This window comes from Heptranchias perlo, chromosome 8, assembly GCF_035084215.1.
Source record: "Heptranchias perlo isolate sHepPer1 chromosome 8, sHepPer1.hap1, whole genome shotgun sequence".
Classification (NCBI taxonomy): Eukaryota; Metazoa; Chordata; class Chondrichthyes; order Hexanchiformes; family Hexanchidae; genus Heptranchias; species Heptranchias perlo.
The window spans coordinates 64,303,585-64,329,849 of NC_090332.1; the positions used below are offsets into that span (position 1 = coordinate 64,303,585).

The following is a 26,265-nucleotide window of genomic DNA, read 5'->3' on the forward strand; positions in this document are numbered from 1 at the left end:
AATATACCTGTACAGGACTATACAGGCACAAGACTATACCAGAGATCCTGCGGGGCCGACTGATTCTTGAATATTGAATGCTAGCACAACATGCCTCTGAATCATGCAGGAACTGATGGTCAGGGTCCATTGGTTTCCACCCACCCCGCCAACCACCACCCCCCCTCCCACCCCAAGCAGAACTCCCATGCACACTGTGACCAGCTAGTTGCATAAGACTGTGTACAGTGGTGGAGCCAGGCAAAGGCCAATTTGCCCCAGCACTCAACTTTCAACAGGGGATTTACCTCTTGGGCTGTAAAATGAAATTTTGATGGGGGGGGCAGGGGGATGGGGGTGGAGGCGGGGCCGGGGAAGGTGGAAAGCAAAACCTATCTTAAATACAAGTCATGGAGAGAGGCACGCACAAGGTAATTGTGATGGATCCCAGAGAAAATATTTCCACAGGGCAGGGCACAACAGAGCAGAAACCAACAGACAATCCCCTAAACTAGGAACCCCACAATAGAGAGACCCACAAGGGCTTCCCAGCTATCTGTGGATAGTGTCCATAATAGGCCAAAGTGCCAGGCACAAGCAAGACCCTGTGTACATCGATACACCATCTCAACCCCTGCTATGGCTGCACGCAAAATGACCTCTATGGACTCAAACAGAAGAAAAATCCCGCCTCCTCTCCAAAATAGAGTAAGCACGAATGGCATTTTTGGATTGGGACTTGACTCAGAGGCGAGGGTGCTACCACTGAGCCACAGCTGACACCCAACGGGTGGGAACAACAGGCAAAAAAAATTGGGCTTTCATTTGGCTGAAAAATGCTCTAAAACTCAGATAGGCCAACTTAACCCCAATAGTCTAAAGATTCACCTCGTCACATCACAGATGTAAGTGGGTCAGATTCAGGCACCTTACTGCTCGACAATCTACCCAGACAGTGAAGTTACACCCTAACATAATAACATGCCTCTAAGCCAACAAAGGTTAAAAACACAATATCAAAAAGAACTATCATCCTTTCTCCATGGTAGGTGTACAAATCTCTCTCTCTCCTAACATCTTGGATTATGTGACTATCATTAAAAGAATTTGAGTTAATCCTCCTTTTGGGAAAAACCATTAAATTCTGAATCTGAGATAAGGATTCAATTATGGTACAGAGAGATAATGAATTCTAGTTATTAAAAAAAATGAATTATTTAAATATTCATAAGCCGTCAGGGGGCAAAGGTCCAACCTCTGCTGATTTTAAGGAAAAAATCTGCATGAGTATAAAACAGTGTCCCCACTTTATATTCCTGTCAACTTTTGCTGAACTGTGGAAGAGCAGGAGTTTCAAACATCCTCCCCCAATTTACATGAGAAAGTTTGTCATCTAATGACCATCCCAGGCCTATCTTCTTTCTACTTCCCTTCTTCCTCCCACAGGTTTGGTATCACCTGACTAGTAATTCTTCACTCATCTGGTCTTCCCTCCTATTCCAAGCAACCTTGATGCTATCCTGCACTCGGATTCTCAGCAGTAATACCACCTGATTGAGGCTATCCAAGAGTCCTTAAAGAAATGAGGGTAGAAGGGTTTTAGTGCGGCAGGAGGCTAGAGTTGTGAGCCCTGTTGAGCCCGAGCTAAAACTCAGCACTCAGCAAAGGGATGGAAGTCTTCTCTCACTATCAGCTGTCCAAAGCTGAATGTGTTTGGTGCAGTCTTACTAACTTGACCATTATCCTGGCCAATATTTATTCCTCAGCCAACATCACTAAAAAACAGATTATCTGGTCATTATCTCATTGCTGAATCGCCTGGGTGCAGCATTTTGAGGAAAATCAGGTGTGGAGAACAGAGCCCAACTATTTATAGATGGAAAATAGGACAATCTCTCTTAAGGCGTGCGATCCTCCCCACCTGATCTTCCACTGTACACTGGACTGAGGTGATTGGATGTGCTGAGGTCTAATATCCATAACAATCTGTCCTATTGCTGCATAGGCGAGTATATAATTTACGCTGCTTAGATATTAGAGAGAGAGCCAGTGAGTGGGAACAAGACTCAAGACTGAAAGCTGACAGAGTGAACATATCAGCAACATTTATGTTGGTGTTGTTTTGCACTTAACTTGCAAAAAGTTAGCTCCAGCAAACATCACTGATAATTGAGTAACGTCAAGACAAGGTACGAATATTCAGCTCACGAGCGCCTCACACCCAATATCACCTCCCATTCGAATGAGGTCACTGCTTCAAACAAAACCACCAGGAGTGAGATTGGGTCTTGGGCAGTAACGGTAGCGAATTAGCAGCCCCTTTTACACCCACCTGATTTTCTTTTCTACCAACTGGAGAAAATTGCATTACCCACCAGATCAATTTCACCCCCGTCTGACTCTCTCTAAAAACCTCCAGCAACATTCCACCTATGTTGAACGAGAAAGTGTACGGTTGTGGATGGGAATAAAACTTCATGAATTCTAATAATATACTTGAATAACAGGCCTCTCTTCACTCTACTGAAAGAACATGGGGGCAGAAATCGCTCGGAGTGGCGAACCAACACTGCTTGCCGATCTGTAGATTTATACTAACCCACGAACTTACTGCGATCTATTCTTCGGGCACTTCCTCGAATAGGAAGCGGAGAAGCCCTGGGAGAAGCAAGAGGAGTGAACTCTCCCCTTGACCAATCAGATCGCAGCATTTTTGACACACTGCATAACTCTCTCTGCAGGCTTCCAGTGTTAAAACCAGGAAGTGAAAAGTGCAACATTAAAATCATTGTAAAACAGTTACAGACAGTGAAAAAAGAGAGGGTAAGAAATAATTGAATTAAATAAAGGCGACAGAAGGGAAAAGTAAAAAAAAATTGAATTTTTAATTTTAAAAAAATGTTTTAATGACCAGAACTATTAACATAAAGAGTAATGAGACCCCACATTTTTAAAAGTAAATTTTTAGTTGTTTGGCAGTCATTAAGACTTACTGTTAAAACTAAGTTTAGACCTGGTATTTTTAAGTGTACCTGTTTTGTGGCGATATTAGTTACTTTCCAGCTGGGCAGATGAGCAAGTTTGCACTTTTTTCAATGATTTCCCTGATTGCAGCGTGCGATGTCCCTTTAATTCAAAGCTGTCATATCGCCAGCAGACCAGGAGGAGCAAGTTCTGGATTTCCGGGTTTCACTGAGCATGTGCAAACGCCAGAACTGGCTCCTCCATTTCGCCACTAACAACGGAGAGCGCTGGTGAGCTCACTGTTCTTTTTGAAGCAATTTCTGCCCCATCATCTTAAGAAGGAAGGCGGTTGTGATCCATTTAAACCTTTGTAAAGACTTAACGATAAGCTAGATTCTCCAATAAAGAAAATCAACAGCATGAAAGCTAGAATGAATGGGGAGCTATTGAAAAGAATTGGGACTTTAGAGAAAAGTGATAATAAGAGATGAAATCTAACTGGATACAGTGCCTCAAAGGCTCTGGCATTGCATTTTCAATTAAGTTCAGAAGCGAGTTTACCCTTCCTGATTCTAAGTGTGGAATTTGTCACCTAAGAATACTAATCCTCCTGATGTTTTGCAGCGAGCTAGCGATTGCACGAAATATTCCGTCTCTTTGACACAATTTGCAGCAGTAAAAAATTTTTATTGAGTGCTTACAAGCCAACACAGTAATATATCTATCGTAGTTGGAGTCAGCTGTCCACTGTGTGTATGTTTAGTAGAAGGGTCGGCACAGACTGGGATAAGCATAGCATTTCAACTCACTGATGAATCTCACAGTAAGATTATGAAAAGCATTAATTATGGTTTAAAAAAAACAGTTCCCCCTCCCATGATTCAGTGAGGTTATCTGGCATGGTTAAGGTTAGAAACACAAGGAACTTACATATGAAATTTATAATCATTTCAGTCCCAAAGGTCACCAAGGTGAACGTGAAGCTTGCCTCCGTTTTTTTTAATGTAAGTTTGGACTTATATAGATTTGCAGACTTTTTGATAGAAAATTACCCGCATTGATTCATTCCTACATATCAGCACAATTTAATCAGTCCCACTGTGACAATATTATTAACTGGGTGAACATAAGAAATGCTGGATGTGCACAGGTCAGATCGATTGGAAAAAGGTTTTGGGCGGGGCCCTTCATCTGGGGTTCCCACCTGTGGTTGGATGCATCCCTGGAGCTTTCATTCCATGACGTCCTGCCTCCCACTGCCCCGCCCCTACACTCCCGCCATTGGTTGCCCAATACGTCCACCCTCCATCTTCCCACGCCAATTGGAAAGCGAACAGACTCTTCAGGACTCAATTGAATAATTCTTGATTGTCAAACAGTCCTTTTCACCAACTCATATTTTTATAAATAATAACTGGAAGTGTTCAAAGAAAATGAAAAAAAAACACAATTTCTTTAATGCTCCTATGATTTTTCTCCTGGATTGCCTGCAGCAGTGTCCAGGAGATTAATCTTCAATTCCTGGAGACTCCAGGACAATCCTGGAGGGTTGGCAAACCTACTTTCATCAGAGCCTGTGTTTGCTGCCTTTTCTGTTTTTGTTCCTTCTTGTTTATCTCTATGAGTAGGAGAAGGCATTCAGTTTGCCGCACTACCAATACGGTAGTAACCAGGAGGAATTGAGTTTATTAGAAGCCAGTGATGAGCATCCCCCCGCCCCCCCCCACCCCTGGGCTCAGCTCGTTAAAGCAGTGAGCATGCAGGCCAGCAAGATTCCCCTTCAACAGTTGGCGTCAGCACCTTCGGACTAGGAAGAGGAAGAAAGATAAACCAGGGCTCCTGCCCCTGATCACTAGCCAGCAACTCCTTCCACAAGTACAGTGATGCCCCTACAGTTGAATGGTGCGCCAACACCTAACTGTCCGGGCTCACTCATGAAGACGATCACTTGGGCGAGATATCAGAGGGTGACAAACTGTACCGCAGCAAGGAGAGGGGTAGGGGGGAAGTTGGCAAAAGTGCCATAAATTATGATGTTTTGATGACGTGAGATTACACTCAACAATCTGCCCTTGCCTTCAAAACATTTAGAGTCACTGGGGCTAAAATGGTTAAATTATGTGGACAGGTTGCACAGACTAGGCTTGTATTCCCTTGAATAAAGAAGATTAAGGGGTGATCTAATCAAAGTATTTAAGATGATTAAAGGATTTGATAGGGTAGATGGGGAGAAACTATTTCCTCTGGTGGGGGTATCACCTTAAAATTAGAGCTAGGCCATTCAGGAGTGATGTCAGGAAGCACTTAGTCACACAAAGGGTAGTGGAAATCTGGAACTCTCTCCCCCAAAAAGCTGCTGATGCTGGGGGTCAATTGAAAATTTCAAAACTGAGATTTACAGATCTTTGTTGGGTAAGGGTATTAAGGGTTATGGAGCAAAGGCAGGAACAAGTTGAGGTGCAGATCAGCCATGATCTAATTGAATGGCGGAACAAGCTCAAGGGGCTGAATGGCCTTCTCTCATTCCTATGTTGCTCTGTCATAGTGAAGGGAATTAGCAGCACAAGTTTAGTACGAGTCTGCTGAGTGATTTCAAACCCCACACTGAATAGCAATGGTAAGGATTCTTACAACACCAGATTATAATCTAACAGTTGGACTATAACCTGGTGGTGTAAGATTCCTTACGTTTGTCCACCCCAGTCCATCACCGGCATCTCCACATCATGAATAGCAATGGGGCAGTACTCCACTGAGAGTCACTTTGAGTATCATTGTCTCAATACATTTTTTAAAAAATCTAAATGGGATCCATGATCCCAGTTTACGCACTGCAGCTGAAGTCTGATCTGGTGAAAGTCTGTTAGAATAATAAAAAAAGTAACTTAAAAATAATGTACGTAATGTTGTATTTGTATTACTGGTATTATAAATGAGCAGAACCTATTTTTTTTTCTATAGGCACGGAGATTACAGATATGCCTGAATCACCCAAAGATTTGATCAGTGAACTGATATCATTAACATCACCGGATCTGAGTATTCCTTACACTTCAGAACCTCGTCTTCCATCATCGGCAGACCACCCACCTCCTCCCGACAGCTCACGAGTATCATCTGAAGAAAATGTCGCCGCACCGTCATCGACTAAAGACACCTCACAATCCCTGACGTCATCTACAGAGTCCTCAGCAGAAAGAAGGCCCACTCCACTCATGTCCCCCACGCCCATTGCAGAGCCCCCTGAACCCGTAAATCAATCAACGGCTTCCGACCTGATTCACTCTGGTGGGGGTGAGTTGGATGGAGAGACCAATACCATTCCCATTGTGCTGCACACAACTGTTGTTCCTCATGACTCCAATAATGAAACTACAAACTTTGAAACAGGAGAGGAAGATGTTGGTGGTAAATTTGATATCGTGGATACAATGAGTGCGGTCACCACAGACGAACAGTATGGGAGTAAGCCTAGTGTTGCCTCCTCTGCATCTCCTTCCCCTCTGAAGTATTTAACAACAAGCTCCTTGATGCCTGTTCCACCTAAAGAACTGGTGGTGTTCTTCAGCTTACGAGTCACTAACATGATGTTTTCCGATGACCTTTTCAATAAGAGCTCCTCGGAATACAGGACATTGGAACAACAGTTCCTGCAGCTGGTGAGTGGACGGCTTTGCAGTGTTTGGAATAATTTACTCAGCTACATTTGGTTCCACATTCACAGGAGGCAGGGGGATACGTGTTCTGTAACTATCTGTTAGGAATTTGAAATTTGTAATAATATATAGACTAATAGGCTGCCCGTTATACACATCTCCCGATTTTTATTTCCATTGTGGAAAGGAAATTCGAGGGGAGGTATATAACGGGCAGTCAATTCGATATCGCTTGTTTTATCCCATCACCAAAAGTTAGAATTACCCCCCCCCCTCATGTTTATATCAAGTCTATTGTTTTTAATATTTCTAAATTGACCTAGTGCAAAATGGTTGCCTCAGTGTACTGGTCCCAAAGTATTATACATAATCAGAGGTAACTGTGAGTCAGTGAAGATATTGTTATGTGTACATGGAATTTTACTTAGAAATTTTGAAAATGATGTCCCTGCCTCCCCCCCCCCGCCTCACATTGCCTCACCATTGACGGCTGTGCTTTCAACCACCCAGGGCCCGCATTCTAGAATTCCCTCCTTAAATCCCTCCTCCTTTCTCTCTTCCTTTAAGGCCCTCCTTAAAACCCACCTCTTTGACCAAGATTTGGTCATCCCTGCTAGCCTCTCCACCTTTGGCTTGGCATCCAATTGTTTTGTGATTACGCCTCTGTGAAGCGCCTTGGGACGTCTCTCTACGATGAACAAATGGGTGAATTGTAAACTGCACACGTACAATTGTAACGTGCAGTTTGTGTTCTTGCAGCTTTACACCTCCAACGTCTGATGGCCCATTGTCCGATAGTAGTGGCTCCCTGCCCATGTACTCATCTCCCCCGAAGTGCAGGCAGACTGGATGGAAACAAACAAAAAAACATTCAGAAATATCAGGGATTATTCCAATTGTGCAGTTGAGTGAGTGGTGATGATCTAAAGCCAGCTCGAAACTCATTACATACCTATAATGTTTCCACAGTCCATTATTCTGTATATACTTTCATGTATACTGATTTAGTGAATAGCATTACTAACAGAAATAAAACTGGTGACTGTGAGAAAGATCTCATGGTTTCAAAACATTAAACAGCAGTTGATATATTCAAGGGTGAGACAGGTCTAGAAGACAATATTAATCGTGGAATTTGTAAAAGGAGATGAATGTATTTGAGGGTGGTACAGTTGATGTTGTGTATATGGACTTTCAAAAGGCATTTGATAAAGTACCACATAATAAACTTGTTAGCAAAATTGAAGCCCATGGGATTAAAGGGGCAGTGGCAGCATGGATATGAAATTGGCTAAGAGACAGAAAGCAGAGAGTAGTGGTGAACGGTTATTTTTCAGACTGGAGGGAAGTGTACAGTGGTGTTCCCCAGGTGTCGGTATTAGGACCACTGATCTTTTTAATATATATTCATGACCTGGACTTGGGTATACAGGCCATAATTTCAAAGTTTGTAGATGACACGAAACTCAGAAATGTAGCAAACAGTGAGGATGCTAATAACAGGCTTAAGGGGGACATAGGCATTCTGGTGAAATGGGCAGACATATTGCTGCAGGAGTTCCTCAGGGCCGTGTCCTAGGCACAACCATCTTCAGCTGCTTCATCAATGACCTTCCCTCCATCATAAGGTCAGAAATGGGGATGTTTGCTGATGATTGCACTGTTGGCCAGGGGCTGCAGTAACCTGAGACGTCAGCTGCTGATACACACAGGCAGGAACGACTTTTGAACTAAAGTAACCTGAGTTCAGTCCTGGCCTTGGCTGGCTGGAACCGGTTTGAATTAACCAAGTTTTGTGAAAGACAAAGGAAATGTGATAAGACACAAGTCCTTATTTAGAAAAGGAGTAATGAGGTAATGCTACCTAAGTCCTTGGGAAAGAGCCAATGAGGAGAAGACCCAGGCAAAAGCGAGCAGGCCTAAACCAAAGGGAGAGAGACAGCACAGCTTGAAGAGATAAGATTCGGAATAAGAATGAAGGATCTGGGGCGTGGAGCCAGAGCGAAGACTCCGGAGACCAACCATCGCAGAAGTGGAAGACCCTACGTCAGGGACGTAGAGACGACGTCGAGAGAGAGAGAGAACGGAACGCCTGGCCAGCGTCAGCTCTCCTTTTCAGGTATTATCCTTTATATTCTGTGACCACTCAGGGAGTGTCAGAGAAACCTAGTGGGTGTGTGTTTAGATCTTAGTTTGGGTATAAGACTGTATAACCTGATCTAACGGCGTGAATGAAGTGAATTGAGAGTTAAGAGAGAATTGACTCCTCTCCTCTTTGTACTAAGCCAGTAACCGTAACCGGTGACCTCCGGTCAACAGCACAGTGTTCAGTTCCATTCGCAACCCCTCAGATAATGAAACAGTCTGTGCCCGTATGCAGCAAGACCTGGACAACATCCAGGCTTGGGCCGAAAGTGGCAAGTAACATTCGCACCAGACAAGTGCCAGGCAATGACCATCTCCAAAAAGAGAGAATCTAAGCACCTCCCCTTGACATTCAAAGGCATTGCCATCACCGAATCTCCAACCATCAACATCCTGGGGGTCACCATTGACCAGAAATTGAACTGGACCAGTAATATAAATACTGTGGCTACAAGAGCAAGTCAGAGGCTGGGTATTCTGTGGCCAGTGACTCACCTCCTGACTCCCCAAAGCCTTTCCACCATCTACAAGGCACAAGTCAGGAGTGTGATGGAATACTCTCTACTTGCCTGGATGAGTGCAGCTCCAACAACACTTAAGAAGCTCGACACCATGCAGGACAAAGCAGCCCGCTTGATTGGCACCCCATCCACCACCCTAAACATTCACTCCCTTCACCACAGGCGCACTGTGGCTGCAGTGTGTACCATCCACAGGATGCACTGCAGCAACTCGCCAAGGCTTTTTTTTAATCATTCATTCCAGTCGTTTATTTTAAACAGAACTCGCCTAACGTGGGGATCGAACCCACGACTTTTAGAAATTAAGAATCGCATGCTCTATCGACTGAGCTAGTCGGGCATCTCGCCAAGGCTTCTTTGACAGCACTTCCCAAACCCACGACCCTCTATCATCTAGAAGGACAAGGGCAGCAGCCACATGGGAACAACACCACCTGCAGGTTCCCCTCCAAGTCACACACAATCCCGACTTGGAAATATATCGCCATTCCTTCATCGTCGCTGGGTCAAAATCCTGGAACTCCCTACCTAACAGCACCGTGGGAGAACCTTCACCACACGGACTGCAACGGTTCAAGAAGGCGGCTCACCACCACCTTCTCAAGGGCAGTTAGGGATGGGCAATAAATGCTGGCCTTGCCAGCGACACCCACATTCCATGAACGAATAAAAAAAAGATGCAATTTAACGTGAAGTGAGGCATATTAGTAGGAATAATGAGGAGAGGCAGTATAAAGTAAATTGTACAATTTTAAAAGGGATGTAGGAACAGAGAGACCTGGGGGTGTATGCACACGAATCTTTGAAGGTGGTAGGACAAGTAGAGAAGGCTGTTAAAAAAGCAAATGGGATCATTGGCTTTATAAACAGAGGCAGAGAGTACAAAAGCAAAGAAGTTATGCTAAACCTTTATAAATCACTGGTTAGGCCTCACAGCTGGAGTATTGTGTTCAATTCTGGGCACCACACTTTAGGAAGGATCTCAAGGCCTTAGAGAGGATGCACTGGAGGTTTACTAGAATGGTACCAGGGATGAGAGACTCGAGAAGCTTGGATTGTTCTCCTTAGAGCAGAGAGGGTTAAAGGGAGATTTAATAGAGGTGTTCAAAATCATGAACAGTTTTGATAGAGTAAATAAGGAGAAACTGTTTCCAGTGCCAGAGGACACAGATTTAAGGCGATTGGCAAAATAACCAGTGGCAATATGAGGAAACATTTTTTTATGCAGCAACTTGTTATAATCTGGAATATACTACCTGAAAGGGTGGTGGAAGCAGATTCAATAATAACTTTCAAAAGGGAATTGGATAAATACTTGGAAGGGGAAAATTTTGCAGGGCTATGGGGAAAGGACAGTTGAGTGGGACTAATTGGATAGCTCTTTGAGAGCGGGCACAGGCACGATGGGCCAAATGGCCTCCTTCCTTGCTGTACCAGTCTATGATTCTATTCAATGAAATAGTTTAGGCCTGCAAAGCAGCCCAGTATTAATAATAAATGTCCGTTGATTAGCGAGGTGTTTAGTCAATTCAGTGCATAAGAAATAAAGGTGACAACAGTTCAAAAAGGAAGAGCTGTAAAACTTACCTTATTGAAATAGGCAGTTAAAAGCAAAATTGGAGCCAATATTTAATTGTGGTTTATGATGTGGAAACATTTCCAATGGCAATTAGCAGCTCTAATACCTAAAAATAACAGGAATGATTCCAAGAATTGAGAGTAGAGAGATATTTTTATAGAGTAAGTGGGAATCAGCTTGGCTCTAATTAGGTAAAACGAGCCCAATGCTAGAAGCTTTTGAATGTAAAATAATCATCGTAAAGACATTGTCAACATGGCTAAACAAGTGGTGGGATATATCCCAAGGGGATTTGATTATAAATCAGACAGATTATTTTAATCTGTGTAAACTGGTTGTTAGTAAGGCCAAATTTGAAATATTATGTGCAAGTTTTGGGCAACCTAACTTCAAAAGAATATTTATGCAAAAACAGGGTCCAGAAAAGAGCAACAAGGGTGGATTCAGGAGTTAAAGCTTGGACTTATACAGAGAAGCTCATAGAACTGAACATGTTTTGAATGGAGTAATGAAGATTGGGAAGAGACATAGTCCAAGTCTTTAAAATGCAGGAAAGCACTGATAATATCGATGTAATTAGATAATATAACTTAAATTGTGTTTAACAACAAGAGGACAGAACTGAATATAAAACCAGCAAGGCTCAAATAAGGTTAGGATTAGAAAAGGTTTTCCCTCATAGATTGGTAAATATGTGGAAAGTCATAGCAATTAATTCCTTTAAAAGGGAGTTGGATGAATACTTAATACGTATAAGGATGGTCATATACTCTGTGTTTCAGTCTGGCTGGAAGAATGGAAATGTCCTCTATGGAATTCAACCAGTTAGAACGGAATAACATAGCTTGTGATGTTAGATTGATGGGGCCGGTGGGAGGTTAAAGTAACAGCTTTTTGGAGCAGGACCGTATCCTGGCTCCAATGAGCCTACTTCCAGGTTTAACCCAGGCCCGTTTGGATGCGCGCGCACAACAGAAACCCGGAAGTCCCGTTCCCACTTAAAGCCGATGGGCCGATATTTAAAGGGCCAACTCAGGTAGTTGAAACATTTTAGTTACTTAACTTTTTGTGGATTCTGCAACAGAAACCAATTTAATTAATCCTGAACGTGTCTCCTGTGGCTTCTGAAACATGCCATTGAAATGGAGGCAGGTTGTAGCCAAAGCTCATTTGGCCCTTTAAACCAGTGACACATCTCAATAAAAGGTGAGGTATTGCACTGGGCATTCAGTTCTCTCAGACAAACGTTTGGCTGGGAGTTCTTTGTGTTTCGAGGTGCAGGAACACCTCGATTTTAAAATTCTCATCCTTATTTTCAAATCCCTTCATGGGCTTTGTAACCTCCTCCAGCCCTACAGCCCTCCGAGATCTCTGCTCTCCTCCAATTCTGGCCTCTTGTGCATCCCAGATTTTAATCACTCCACCATTAGCGGCCGTGCCTTCAACTGCCTAGGCCTTCAGCTTTGGAATTCCCTCCCTGAATCTCTCAGCCTCTCTACCTCCCTCTCCTCCCCTAAGACGCCCCTTAAAACCTACCTCTTTGACAAACTGTTGGTCACCTATCCTAATATCTCCTCCTGTGGCTCGGTGTTTGATAACGCCCTGTGAAGCGCCTTGGGACATTTCACTACGTTAAAGGCGCTATATAAATGCAAGCTGTTGTTGTTGAGACTGGGAATTCTTGTGTTCAGGCAAAATTACCTACGTTTTGGAGCTCCTCAAACTGACAAGATCAGGATGGGTGTGGGGGCGCGCAATGGATCTATTCCACAGTACATCTGAGGAGGAGGAAAATAAAGATGGGGAACCCATCGCCAGAGCAGCTGTGCACATTGCTGGCCATGATGTCAGGGATTCCCTCCTCTCTAACAGGTTCTCATAATAGGATGTGCAAATTGAAGACTTCAACATACTCAGACCGCCTGGAACAACCACCACCACCAACTCCTCCCCCTCCCTTTGAACAAACCAGTCCTTCAACCATGTACACACCCATTGCACACCCACACAATGGGTGGCATCATGTCTTCTTATTCATCATGAAGCACATGAAAGGGCGAATTCAGAAAAGGGACTCAGTAATGGCCAAGACGCGGCAGAGGTGGTGATAATGATCAAATATATAAATTATCAACATGACAGCTCGTCAAACACCCTTGTGCATACGCTTGGTGAATTACAATACCTTCGCCTTTCTCTTTCTTCCGCTTCAATATGCTGCATTTTTTTTTATTCGTTCATGGGATGTGGGTATTGCTGGCGAGGCCAGCATTTATTGCCCATCCCAAATTGCCCTTGAGAAGGTGGTGGTGAGCCGCCTTCTTGAACTACTGCTGTCCGTGTGGTGAAGGTTCTCTCACTGTGCTGTTAGGTAGGGAGTTCCAGGATTTTGACCCAGCGACGATGAAGAAATGATCTATTTCCAAGTCGGGATAGTGTGTCACTTGGAGGGGAATGTGCAGGTGGTGTTGTTCCCATGTCCCTGCTGCCCTTGTCCTTCTAGGTGGTAGAGGTCGTGGTTTGGGAGGTGCTGTTGAAGAAGCCTTGGTGAGTTGCTGCAGTGCATCCTGTGGATGGTACACACTGCAGCCACTGTGCGCCGGTGGTGGAGGGAGTGAATGTTTAGGGTGGTGGATGGGGTGCCAATCAAGCGGGATGCTTTGTCCTGGATGGTGTGGAGCTTCTTGAGTGTTGTTGGAGCTGCACTCATCCAGGCAAGTAGAGAGTATTCCATCTCACTCCTGACTTGTGCCTTGTAGATGGTGGAAAGGCTTTGGGGAGTCAGGAGGTGAGTCACTCGCCGCAGAATACCCAGCCTCTGACCTGCTCTTGTAGCCACAGTATTTATGTGGCTGGTCCAGTTAAGTTTCTGGTCAATGGTGACCCCCAGGATGTTGATGGTGGGGGATTCGGCAATGGTAATGCCGTTGAATGTCAAGGGGAGATGGTTAGATTCTCTCTTGTTGGAGATGGTCATTGCCTGGTACTTGTGTGGCACGAATGTTACTTGCCACTTATCAGCCCAAGCCTGGATGTTGTCCAGGTCTTGCTGCATGCAGGCACAGACAGCTTCATTATCTGAGGGGCTGCGAATGGAACTGAACACTCTGCAATCATCAGCGAACATCCCCACTTCTGACCTCATGATGGAGGGAAGGTAATTGATGAAGCAGCTGAAGATGGTTGGGCCTAGGACACTGCCCTGAGGAACTCCTGCAGCAATGTCCTGGGGCTGAGATGATTGGCCTCCAACAACCACTAACATCTTCCTTTGTGCTAGGTATGACTGCAGTCACTGGAGAGATTCCCCTCTGATTCCCATTGACTTCAATTTTACCAGGGCTCCTTGGTGCCACACTCAGTCAAATGCTGCCTTGATGTCAAGGTCAGTTACTCTCACCTCACCTCTGGAATTCAGCTCTTTTTATCCATATTTGGACCAAGGCTGTAATGAGGTCTGGAGCCGAGCGGTCCTGACGGAACCCAAACTGAGTATCGGTGAGCAGGTTATTGGTGAGTAAGTGCTGCCTGATAGCACTGTCGATGACACCTTCCATCACTTTGCTGATGATTGAGAGTAGACTGAATGGGCGGTAATTGGCCGGATTGAATTTGTCCTGCTTTTTGTGGACAGGACATTCCTGGGCAATTTTCCACATTGTCGGGTAGATGCCAGTGTTGTAGCTGTACTGGAACAGTTTGGCTAGAGGCGCAGCTAGTTCTGGAGCACAAGTCTTCAGCACTACAACCGGGATGTTGTCGGGGCCCATAGCCTTTGCTGTATCCAGTGCACTCAGCCATTTCTTGATATCACGTGGAGCGAATCGAATTGGCTGAAGACTGGCTTCTGTGATGGTGGGGATATCGGGAGGAGGCCGAGATGGATCATCTACTCAGCACTTCTGGCTGAAGATGGTTGCAAACGCTTCAGCCTTGTCTTTTGCACTCATGTGCTGGACTCCGCCATCATTGAGGATGGGGATGTTTGCAGAGCCTCCTCCTCCCGTTAGTTGTTTAATTGCCCACCACCATTCACGACTGGATGTGGCAGGACTGCAGAGCTTTGATCTGATCCGTTGGTTGTGGAATCGCTTAGCTCTGTCTATAGCACGTTGCTTCCGCTGTTTAGCATGCATGTAGTCCTGAGTTGTAGCTTCACCAGAGTGGCACCTCATTTTTAGGTACGTCTGGTGCTGCTGCTGGCATGCTCTTCTACACTCCTCATTGAACCAGGGTTGATCCCCTGGCTTGTTGGTAATGGTAGAGTGAGGAATATGCCGGGCCATGAGGTTACAAATTGTGCTGGAATACAATTCTGCTGCTGCTGATGGCCCACAGCGCCTCATGGATGCCCAGTTTTGAGCTGCTATATCTGTTCTGAATCTATCCCATTTAGCATGGTGGCAGTGCCACACAACATGTTGGATGGTGTCCTCAGTGCAAAGACGGGACTTCGTCTCCACGAGGACTGTGCGGTGGTCACTCCTACCAATACTGTCATGGGCAGATGCATTTTGGACAGGTAGATTGGTGAGGACGAGGTCAAGTAGGTTTTTCCCCTCGTGTTGGTTCGCTCACCACCTGCCACAGGCCCAGTCTGGCAGCTATGTCCTTCAGGACTCGGCCAGCTCGGTCAGTAGTGGTGCTACCGAGCCACTCTTGGTGACAGACATTGAAGCCCCCCCCCCCCCCCCCCCAGAGTACATTCTGTGCTCTTGCTACCCTCAGTGCTTCTTTCAAGTGGTGCTCAACATGGAGGAGGATTGATTCATCAGCTGAGGGAGGGCGGTAGGTGGTAATCAGCAGGAGGTTTCCTTGCCCATGTTTGACCTGATGCCATGAGATTTCATGGGGTCCAGAGTCAATGTTGAGGACTCCCAGGGCCACTCCCTCCTGACTGTATATCACTGTACCGCCACCTCCGGTGGGTCTGTCCTGCCGGTGGGACAGGACATACCCAGGGATGGTGATGGAAGAGTCTGGGACATTGGCTGAAAGGTATGATTCTGTGAGTATGGCTATGTCAGGCTGTTGCTTGACTCGTCTGTGGGACAGCTCTCCCAATTTTGGCACAAATCCCCAGATGTTCGTGAGGAGGACTTCGCAGGGTCGACTGGGCTTGGTTTGCCTTTGTCATGTCCGGTGCCTAGTGGTCCGATGCCGGGTGGTCCGTCCGGTTTTATTCTTATTAAGACTTTTCGTAGTGAGATTTTACAACTGAGTGGCTAGCTAGGCCATTTCAGAGGGTGATTAAGAATCAACCACATTGCTGTGGGTCTGGAGTCACATAGGTCAGACCGTGTAAGGACAGCAGGTTTCCTTCCCTGAAGGACATTTGTGAACGAGATGGGTCTTTACGACAATCCGGTAGTTTCATGGCCACCATTACTGATACTTGTTTTTTTTTTAATTCCAGAATTTTATTTAATTAATTGAATTTAAATTCCCCAGCTACTGTGGCGGGATTTGAACTCATGACTCTAGATTATTAGTCCAGGCCTCTGGATTACTCGTCCAGTAACCTAACCACTATGCTACCATACCCATTACCGTAACCACTATGTTACCGTACGCATCCCCTGTGGCTTCAGCAGAGGTGGTGGCAGGTTGCTCAAATCCCTGCCCTGACTGCTGAGATGCTGTCGGCCTATGACCTCTGGGTTTTTGGAGTCCGTGAGGGCCCCGACAAAGACTGCTCCAACTGCACCTGTGCAGGGGCAGGCTCTGCTACCTGGAGAGGAGGCAGCATTGTAGGTACTGGTTGAGGAGGGGGCATTGGGTGAGGGGTGGGAACGCTTTGAGTGGAGTCCCCACTTCCATGCCCCCTTTCACCATCATCCCTCTCCTGGGCCAGTGCAATATCACTCCCACCACTCTGCTGGCCAGCAGTTTGGTAAGCAAATGTGCTACCTTGTAAGGCCACTGCTAAAATATCTCTCTGCCTGTTTAAGGCGGCAGACATGTTGGCATCCAGAGTCTGCATGGCCGTTGTCATGGCCTGAATGAACTCATTTGTGAGCTGTGCTTGAAGCTGAATGGATGCTGCCGTTCTCTCCATCGCAGACATTCCCACAATTACCTGCGCCACCAATCCACTAGGGATTGAGTTGGACTCCTCCATCCTCTCTGCTATTGTGGAGAGTGTGGGTGGCACTTTTTCCATTACCTTGCAAAGTTGCTGTCGCACCTCTATCGTTCTCCTTCTCAAAGATAGCCCCCGGGGTTCAGCATCTATGTCCAGATGAGCAAAGCTTGGAGAGGAGCGTGCCCCCCAACATGGACTCTCCACAGCTGGCCCTACCCATCAGTGTCTGCTCGTGCTCACTTGTGAGTAATAAATCAACTGGTGAAAACCCAACTAACTGTGTAACTGGACTCACCGAAGTGCGAGCACCTGCGCTGTATGTCCTGTGACGGTGCACCCTCAGAAGGAATGAGCTCCTCTGAGGAATCACTTTCTTCCATTTCTGATTCTTCATAAAGTTCCTGGAAGACAACAGAAAGCAATATTAATAATTCATTGCAAAATTGACAATCTTTCCAATGACCATCCTGAGGTCTGGCACAGTTCACTCATTGATAACATTAATTCATCATGTGTGTGAAAGATGTTAAAGTTCTGAGACCAACCATCTACAGGTTGCCAGTCTCTCCATCTCCAATGGATAGGCATGCAGCGGCTTATCTCCATGGCCACCTCCTCCACATCTGTCCCCTCCCTTACGTGGTGGACCACCTCCAATCCTCCTCCTCCCTTGCATTTTGCATTCTCTTCTCCTACAAGGGGAGAAAGAACAGACCTGTTTGTGACTGAAGGTGACATAGTCACCCTATGAGTGCATGGCTTTGGATGAGGCTGACCATGAAACAGATGCATCAGAGGATGACTATCAGAAAGATAAATCACATTGTATCAGGATTGGGGTGAGTGGCAGTGATGAGTGAATAAATGGGCAGTTGAGGAAGTGCATAGAAAGTGAAGGATGGTTGCTGCTGCTGACACTTAAGTGGGTGTGAGGAGTTATGTGATGGGGTAGGCGTGCCAACACACAGTGACTGAGGAGGAGTGTTGAACAATACAGGATATGGGTGAATCAGCAACTGTACTCACTTTTCTTGACCTGGTAAGGTCATTAAAACGCTTCCTGCGTTGGACCCAAGACTTGGACACTGTGTCCCTGCTGCTCACCTCTTCTGCCACCTCCAGCCAAGCATTTTTGGTTACAGAGCCAGGTTTCTTCCTGTCAACCATTGGAAACATTAACTCCCTCCTGGATCTCACTGCAGCCAGCAGTATATCCAGGGAGGCATTAAATCCATGGGCATCCTTTGCTTTTCTGGACTCCATTTCTCCCTCAAAATTCATTCTTGCGCTGGCCCTTTAAATAGTGGGCTTTGAATCGCGTCATTCAGGTGCGCAGTGGGCCCGTTGCGCAGCTTGGAGGCGAGAAACCTGGAGGCAAAGATAATTGCCTGCAATCGAGTTGCGATCGCAGATATAAACGCACACACTCGCCTTCTGGGTTCCCCAACCGCAAATCCACCCACCCACTGAGTTCCCAGCTCTAAGTAAAAATCATATTGCTGGGTCAGAATGATACCAGGGATTAAGGGGTTAAATTATGAGAGCAGGTTGCACACACTTGGCTTGTATTCCCTCAAGTATATAAGATTGAGGGGTGAACTAATTGAGGTGTTTAAAATCATAAAAGGATTTGATAGGATAGATGGAGAGAAGCTATTTCCTCTGGTGGGGGAGTCCAGAACAAGGGGGCATAACCTTAAAATTAGAGCTAGGCCGTTCAGGAGTGAAATCAGGAATTCTTCATACTAAGGGTAGTTGAAATCTTGAATTCTCTTCCCCCAAAAGACTGTGGATGCTGGGTCAGTTGAAACTTCCAAGATTAAGACCAATAGATTTTTGTTAGGTCAGAGTATCAAGGGATATTGAACAAAGTCTGGTAAATGGAGTCGAGGTACAGAACAGCCATGTTGTAATTGAATGAAGGAACAGGCTCAAGGGGCTGAATGGCCTTCTCCTGCACCTATGAAAATTCTGGGATCAGAGAGAAATATCCGAGTTTCACTGTATTTGAAGTTTTATCTGTGGTTATTCACGTCCTTCAGTAGATTCAATAAATTGAGGAGAGTATGTGAGACTACAAGTGCAGGAGCGATCACAAGTGTACTTACTGTATGTGCAATCCGACTACAAGCACATTTATTGCCAAGTCACAAGTTTGCTTCTGATATAAGTGAGTCCTTCTTTAAGCAAATCTAGTTATATGCAATCTTTCAATTGCCTCAACCAATTGTATATAACAGGTTTCTAGTTAGACATAGCCCAAACTCGCAAAAATCATCAGCAACGCAGTTATCCTTTAAATTGTGACAAAAGTTGGTCTATAAGAAAGCATTAACTTCACACAACTCGGAACCTAAGTTTCAGTCCTGTGGTTACCAGTAGTTGTGTTGGATGTATTTTGCTTCTGATTATCCTATGGAGGGCAAAATAGGCCAACTGGAGATACTTTGGTACCTTGTGTCTGAATCACCCCCTCAACAAATCTGAGACATAGCAGGACAATCTGGGCAGAAACTGGACAGGAAAAATAAGGGCAGCGACTTACCCGCTGTGATCCTGCTGCCTTCCTGCCTTGTCCTGAAATTAGAACGGTTACAGCTCAGAAGGAGGCAATTCAGCCCATCAAGTCCGTGCCGGCCCTATGCAAGAGCAATCCAGCTAGTCCCACTCCCCCGCCCTATCCCCGTAGCCCTGCAATTTTTTTCCTTTCAAGTACTTATCCAGTTCCCTTTTGAAGGCCATGATTGAATCTGCCTCCACCACCCCCTCAGGCAGTGCATTCCAGATCCTAACCATTCGCTGTGTAAAAAAGTTTTTCCTCATGTCACCTTTGGTTCGTTTGCCAATCACCTTGAATCCATGTCCTCTGGTTCTTGACCCTTCTGCCAATGGGAACAGTTTTGCTCTATCTACTCTGTTTTGACCTTGCATGATTTTAAATACTTCCATCAAATCTCCTCACAACCGTCTCTGTTCCAAGGAGAACAACCCCAGCTTCTCCAGTCTATCCATGTAACTAAAGTTCCTCATCCCTGAGATCATTCTAGTAAATCTCTTCTGCACCCTCTCTAAGGCCTTCACATCTTTCCTAAAGTGCGGTGCCCAGAACTGGACACAATATTCCAGTTGTGGCCGTACCAGTGTTTTAAAAAGGTTCATCATGACTTCCTTGCTTTTGTACTCTGTGCCTCTATTTATAAAGCCCAGGATCCTGTATGCTTTTTTAACCGCTTTCTCAACCTGCCCTGCCGCCTTCAATGATTTGTGCACATATACCCCCAGATCTCCCTGCTCCAGCATCCTTTTAGAGTTGTGCCCTCTAGTTTATATTGCCTCTCCTCGTTCTTCCTAACGAAATGTATCACCTCACATTTTTCTGCATTAAATTTCATTTGCCATGTGTCCGCCCATGCCACCAGCCTGTCTATATCCTCTTGAAGTCTATCACTATCCTCCTCACTGTTTAGTACCCTTCCAAGTTTTGTGTCATCTGCAAATTTTGAAATTGTGCCCTGTACACCCAAGTCCAAGCCATTAATATATATCAAGAAAAGCAGTGGTCCCAGCACTGACCCCGGGGAACACCACTGAACACCTCCCTCCAGTCCAAGAAACAACCGTTCACCACTACTCTCTGTTTCCTGTTACCTAGCCAATTCTGTATCCATGCTGCTACTGCCCCTTTTATTCCATGGGCTTCAATCTTGATGTCAAGCCTATTATGCGGCACTTTATCAAACACCTTTTGAAAATTCACATACACCACATCAACTGCATTGCCCTCATCTATCCTCTCTGTTACCTTATCAAAAAACTCTATCAAGTTAGTTAAACACGATTTGTCTTTAACAAATCCGTGCTGGCTTTCCCTAGTCAAACCACACTGTCCAAGTGACTGTTAATTCTGTCCAGGGTTATCGTTTCTAAAAGTTTCCCCACTACCGGGGTTAAACTCACTGGCCTGTAGATGCTGGGTTTATTCTTATGCCCCTTTTTGAACAAGGGTGTAACATTTGCAATTCTCCTATGGCACCACCACCGTATCGAATGATGTTTGGAAGATTATGGCCAGTACATCTGCAATTTCCACCCTTCCTGCTCTCAGCAACCTAGGATGCATCCCATCCGGACCGGGTGACTTATCTACTTTAAGTACAGCTAGCCTTTCCAGTACCTCCTCTTTATCAATTTTTAGCCCATCCAGTATCTCAACTATATCTTCCTTTACTGAGACTTTGGCAGCACCTTCTTCATTGGTAAAGGCCGATGCAAAGTATTCATTTAGTACCTCGGCCATGCCCTCTGCTTCCATCAGCAGATCTCCTTTTTGGTCCCTAATTGGCCCCACCCCTCCTCTTACTACCCGTTTACATGACTATAGAAGACTTTTGGATTCCCTTTTATGTTGGCTACCAGTCTATTCTCATGCTCTCTCTTTGCCCCTCTTATTTCCTTTTTCACTTCCCCTCTGAACTTTCAATATTCAGCCTGGTTTTCACTTGTGCTATCAACCTGACATCTGTCATATGCCCCTTTTTTCTGCTTCATCTCACTCTCTATCTCTTTTGTCACTCAGGGAGCTCTTGCTTTAGTTGCCCTACCTTTCTCCCTTGTGAGAATGTACCTTGTCTGTACCCGAACCATCTCCTCCTTAAAGGCCGTCCCACTGTTCAATTACAGTTTTGCCTGCCAATTTTTGATTCCAATTTACCCGGGCCAGATCTGTTCTCATCCCACTGAAATTGGCCCTCCTCCAATTGAGTATTTTTACTTTAGAGTGGTCCATGTCCTTTTCCATAGCTAATCTAAACCTTATGATACTATGATCTCTGTACCCTAAATGCTCCCCCACTGACACTTGCTCCACTTGGCCCACCTCATTCCCTAGAACCAAATCCAGCAATGGCTCCTTCCTCGTTGAGCCAGAAACATACTGGTTAAGAAAGCTATCCTGAACACATTTCAAAAATTCCTCCCCCTCTTTACTACTTATTATTACTATCCCAGTCTATATTAGGATAATTAGTGTCCCCTGTTATCACTACTCGATGGCTTTTGCACCTTTCTGTAACTTCCCTGCAAATTTGCTCCTTTATCCTTCCCACTAGTTGGTGGCCTATAGAATACCCCCAGTAGTGTAATGGCACCTCTTTTATTTCTTAACTCTAACCAAATAGATTCTGTCCTTGACCCCTCCAGGACATCCTCTCTCTCCAGCACTGCAATATTCTCCTTCATCAATACTGCCACTCCCCCCCCCCCCCCCCTCCTTTCTTTTCTCCCCTATCTTTCCTGAACACCTTGTATCCAGGAATATTTATCCTGCCTTTTTTTGAGCCAGATCTCCGTAATCGCCACAACATCATATTCCCGTGTGGCTATTTGTGCCTGTAGCTCACCAACCTTGTTTACCATGCTTCGTGTGTTTACACACATGCACTGCAAACCAATTTGAGACTTTCTTGTACTCTCTCTTAGTCTGATCCCACTGTATACCACTGTACTATTTCTTACTCTAGTGCTGTCTATCTCTCCCAATCCTTTGTGCACCTTGTTTCTCCTTTCCTATGCTACATCCTGGTGCCCATCCCCCTGCCAAATTAGTTTAAACTCCGCCCCCCCCCCCCCACAGCACTAGCGACCCTCCCCTTGAGGACATTGGTCCCAGTTCCGTTGAGGTGCAACCCGTCCGGCCTATACAGGTCCCACCTCCCCCAGAACTGATCCCAATGCCCCAGGAATCTAAAGCCCTCCCTCCTGCACCATCTCTCCAGCCACGCATTCATCTGCTCTATCCTCCTACTTCTATACTCACTAGTGCTCTTTTGGGGAGGTGAGCAGGACACCCGCAGGAAGGTAGCGGGGTCCTTCTTTAAATATGCAAATCAGGACCCGACTGCAATACTAGTCAAACCTGCCGGGAGGCGGATCAGGCCAGAAGAGGCCCAGGCAGGTAAGGTTTAAAATTTTAATTTAGGTTTCCTTGTGGGCCAGAAGTGCTCCTCCAGGACCCACATGGAAACCTTTGGGTCTCCCTTGCCCCGGGCTTCCCCCCCTCTCCCCCGAACACCTGCACCCCTTCCACCACTTACCACAATACAAGGGACCGTTCCCGCGAGTCCTTGGCTGCGGCCTCCTGCTGTCCAATTTCCTGCTTTTGCCCACCAGCCAGATAGCGGATCTGGCTGGGTCCGGGTGGAAGTTCGACAACGTTTATTGAAATGAGGCTCGGCCGTTAAAATCAGCAGAGTCTCGACATCGCTGATGTTTCTGGATGCATCGCCCACTTTGGGGCTCGCACACACCGTTCCCGCCCCTCCCTCCCCCCCCCCCCCCCCCCCCCAGTAAAGTCCTGGTCAGAGTGTCTGCAGCGATAGTTCAATCTCCCAATTACAGGATCATTCCATTTGATTAAGGAAATAATGAGGAATAAGAGCATTCTGATTTTAAGTAAAAACAGATTTCCTTTTGTTTAAAAAAGAAAAGAAAGTAGAAAGACTTCATTTATATAGTGCCTTTCATGACCTCAGGGTGTCCCAAAGTGCTTTACAGCTAATTAAGTACTTTTTTTGAAGTGCAGTTACTGTTGTAATATAGGAATCACAGCAGCCAATGTGCACGCAGCAAGATCCCACAGACAGCAATGAGATTACGACCAGTTAATCTGTTTTTTAATGATGTTGGTTGAGGCATGACTATTAACCAGGACACAGGGCAGAACTCCCCTGCTCTTCTTCAAAAAGTGCCAGGGCATCTTTTACATCCAGAGGGGGCCTCGGTTTAATGTCTCATCCAAAAGACAGCACCTCTGACAGTGTAGTACTCCCTCAGTACTGCACTGGGAGTGTCAGCCTAGATTATGTGCTGAAGTCTCTGGAGTGGGACTTGAACCCACAATCTTCTGACTCAGGTGAGAGTGCTACCACTGAGCCAAGGCTGTCACCTAAAATGGTAATGTTCTTGCAGCAATTCCAGTTAGTTAAACCTGATGGAGTGGAAGTATTCAAAGTTAATAACTTTCCTTTCTCTTCACAGTTGCTTCCATACCTGCAGACCAACCTGACTGGATTTAGACAGTTGGAGATTTTGAACTTCCGGAATGGCAGTATCGTAGTAAACAGTAAAATGAAGTTTGCCAAGTCTGTGCCGTACGATATCACCCACGCTGTCTACTCCGTCTTGGAAGACTTCTGCAGTGCAGCCGCCCAAAAGAATAACCTGAAAATCGACAGATATTCTCTCGATGTGGAGCCAGGTAAATGAGCAACAATTGATTCTGGCTCTTAGTCTGTGCTGAGAGTCTGAGTTTTCATTTAAAGGAGTCAAACAAAAGGAAGCAGATAAAACAGAGTGAAGTTCTCTTTTTCCAGAATCTGGTTTTAAGTATGATCATTAGTGAGCTCTAAAAGTTTATACGTAGTTGTGCATGAGGCAAAAGAACTGAAGTGCCACTAGTTACTACTAATTAGTCCGAGTGAATATACCCATTAGAGCAGTGGGAGGTGCCAGTCAAAGAATAGAATTGGGAATTCTGTCAAAAACAGTTTAGGATAAGCAGTGAATTCTGGGTGGTCCCTGCCATAGTGAACCAGTGAGTCCATTGAGGATGTAATCAAATCTCAAAATAATAGTTAAAAAGTGCAAAGGCTTTCATTTCCCACCACTATTTCCTTCACAGTAAAGATTATATATGGACATGAAAAGATACCAGCCCAACATCAATACACCTGCACTAGGGTTGCCAACCCTTCAGGTTTGTCCTGGAGTCTCCAGGAATTGAAGATTGATTTCCAGGACACTGCTGTGAGCAACCCAGGAGAAAAGTCATGGGAGCATTAAATAAATTGTGTGTTTTTTTTCATTTCCTTTGAATACTTTCATTTATTAGTTATAAAAATATTGGAGTGGGGGGAAAGGCTGTTCGTCTAACAGTTAAGAATCATTCAATCGGGTAATGAAGAGTCTGTTCGCTTTCCAATTGGCCGTGGGAAGGCGGGGCGCAGTGAGGATGGACTTGTCTGACGACCAATGGCGGGAACGTAAGGGCAGGGCTGTTGGAGGTGGGAGGTCATGTGATGAAACCTCCAGAGTTGACGACCCTAGTCTACACAGCTGTGTCCAATAGTGGCCCTGATTATATGTGATGTCCACAATTGATGTGTGAAAATGCTAATTCAATTGAAATGTTTAAATCAGTTGGACTAATCTGGAATCCCTTTTCAGCTGACCAAGCCAACACATGTAAGTTCCAGGCGTGCAATGAATTCTCCGAGTGTCGAGCAAACAGACGGACAGGAGAAACGCAGTGTGTCTGCTATCCTGGTTATATCAGTGTGGACGGACTGCCCTGCCAGAGCATCTGCAGCCTCAGACCAAACTATTGCCTCAACAATGGCAAATGCGAAATAGATCCAGAGAAGGGTGCTGTCTGCAGGTTTGTGACATGTGGGGGAGAGGCGTGTATGTGTGTGAATCCCAAGAAAATATAGAAATAAAAACGGTTGTCCAATTCTTAAAAGTGCCGGCTTCATGGAAGCCCAGATCCCTTTGTACTGTTTTCCCCTACGGTTCCCCCCTGAACTTACATTTTTCTCTAGTTTCTCTCCTATCTCCTCTCATGCTCTCTCCGAGTTCAACTTGACCATGAGACCCACCTCCTGCTCGACCCTATTCTCACCAAAATGCTGACCACCCAACTTCCTTTCCTGACCCCCATGTTAGCTGATATTGTTAATGATTCCCTCTCCTCAGGTACTGTCCCCCTCCCCTTCAAATCTGCTGTCATCACCCCCCTCAAAAAACCCACCCTTGACCCCTCTGTTCTTACAAACTACCACCCCAGCTCCAACTCCCTTTCCTCTCCAAAGCCCTCGAACGTGTTGTCGCCTCCCAAATCTATGCCCATCTTTCCCGCAACTCCATGCTTGAATCCCTCCAATCAGGTTACCACCCCGCCACAGTACTGAAACGGCCCTTATCAAAGTCACAAATGACGTCCTATGTGACGGACCGTGGTGAACTATCCCTCTTCATCCTTCTCAACCTGTCTGCAGCCTTTGACATAGTTGACCACACCATCCTCCTCCAACGCCTCTCCTCCATCGTCCAGCTGGGTGGGACTGCACTCACTTGGTTCCATTCTTATCTATCCACTCATAGCCAGAGCAATGGCTTCTCTTCCCGCTCCCACATGGTTACCTCTGGAGTCCCCCAGGGATCTATCCTTGGCACCCTCCTATTTCTCATCTACATGCTGCCCCTCAGCGACATCATCCAAAAACACAACGTCAGATTTCACGTGCTCTGATGACACCCAGCTCTACCTCACCACCACCT

General features: G+C 45.6%; 1 protein-coding gene across 1 annotated transcript in view; it reads left to right on the forward strand.

Annotated features, from left to right (window-relative positions):
• The window catches only part of LOC137324833 (interphotoreceptor matrix proteoglycan 1), a 150,296-nt gene that overhangs the window by 106,716 nt on the left and 17,315 nt on the right, over positions 1-26,265 (forward strand). Inside the window, exons 11-13 of the mRNA XM_067989561.1 lie at positions 5,905-6,602; positions 23,965-24,184; positions 25,153-25,363. Coding sequence (XP_067845662.1) covers positions 5,905-6,602; positions 23,965-24,184; positions 25,153-25,363 — 1,129 coding nt within the window. The remainder of the gene's footprint in view (positions 1-5,904; positions 6,603-23,964; positions 24,185-25,152; positions 25,364-26,265) is intronic.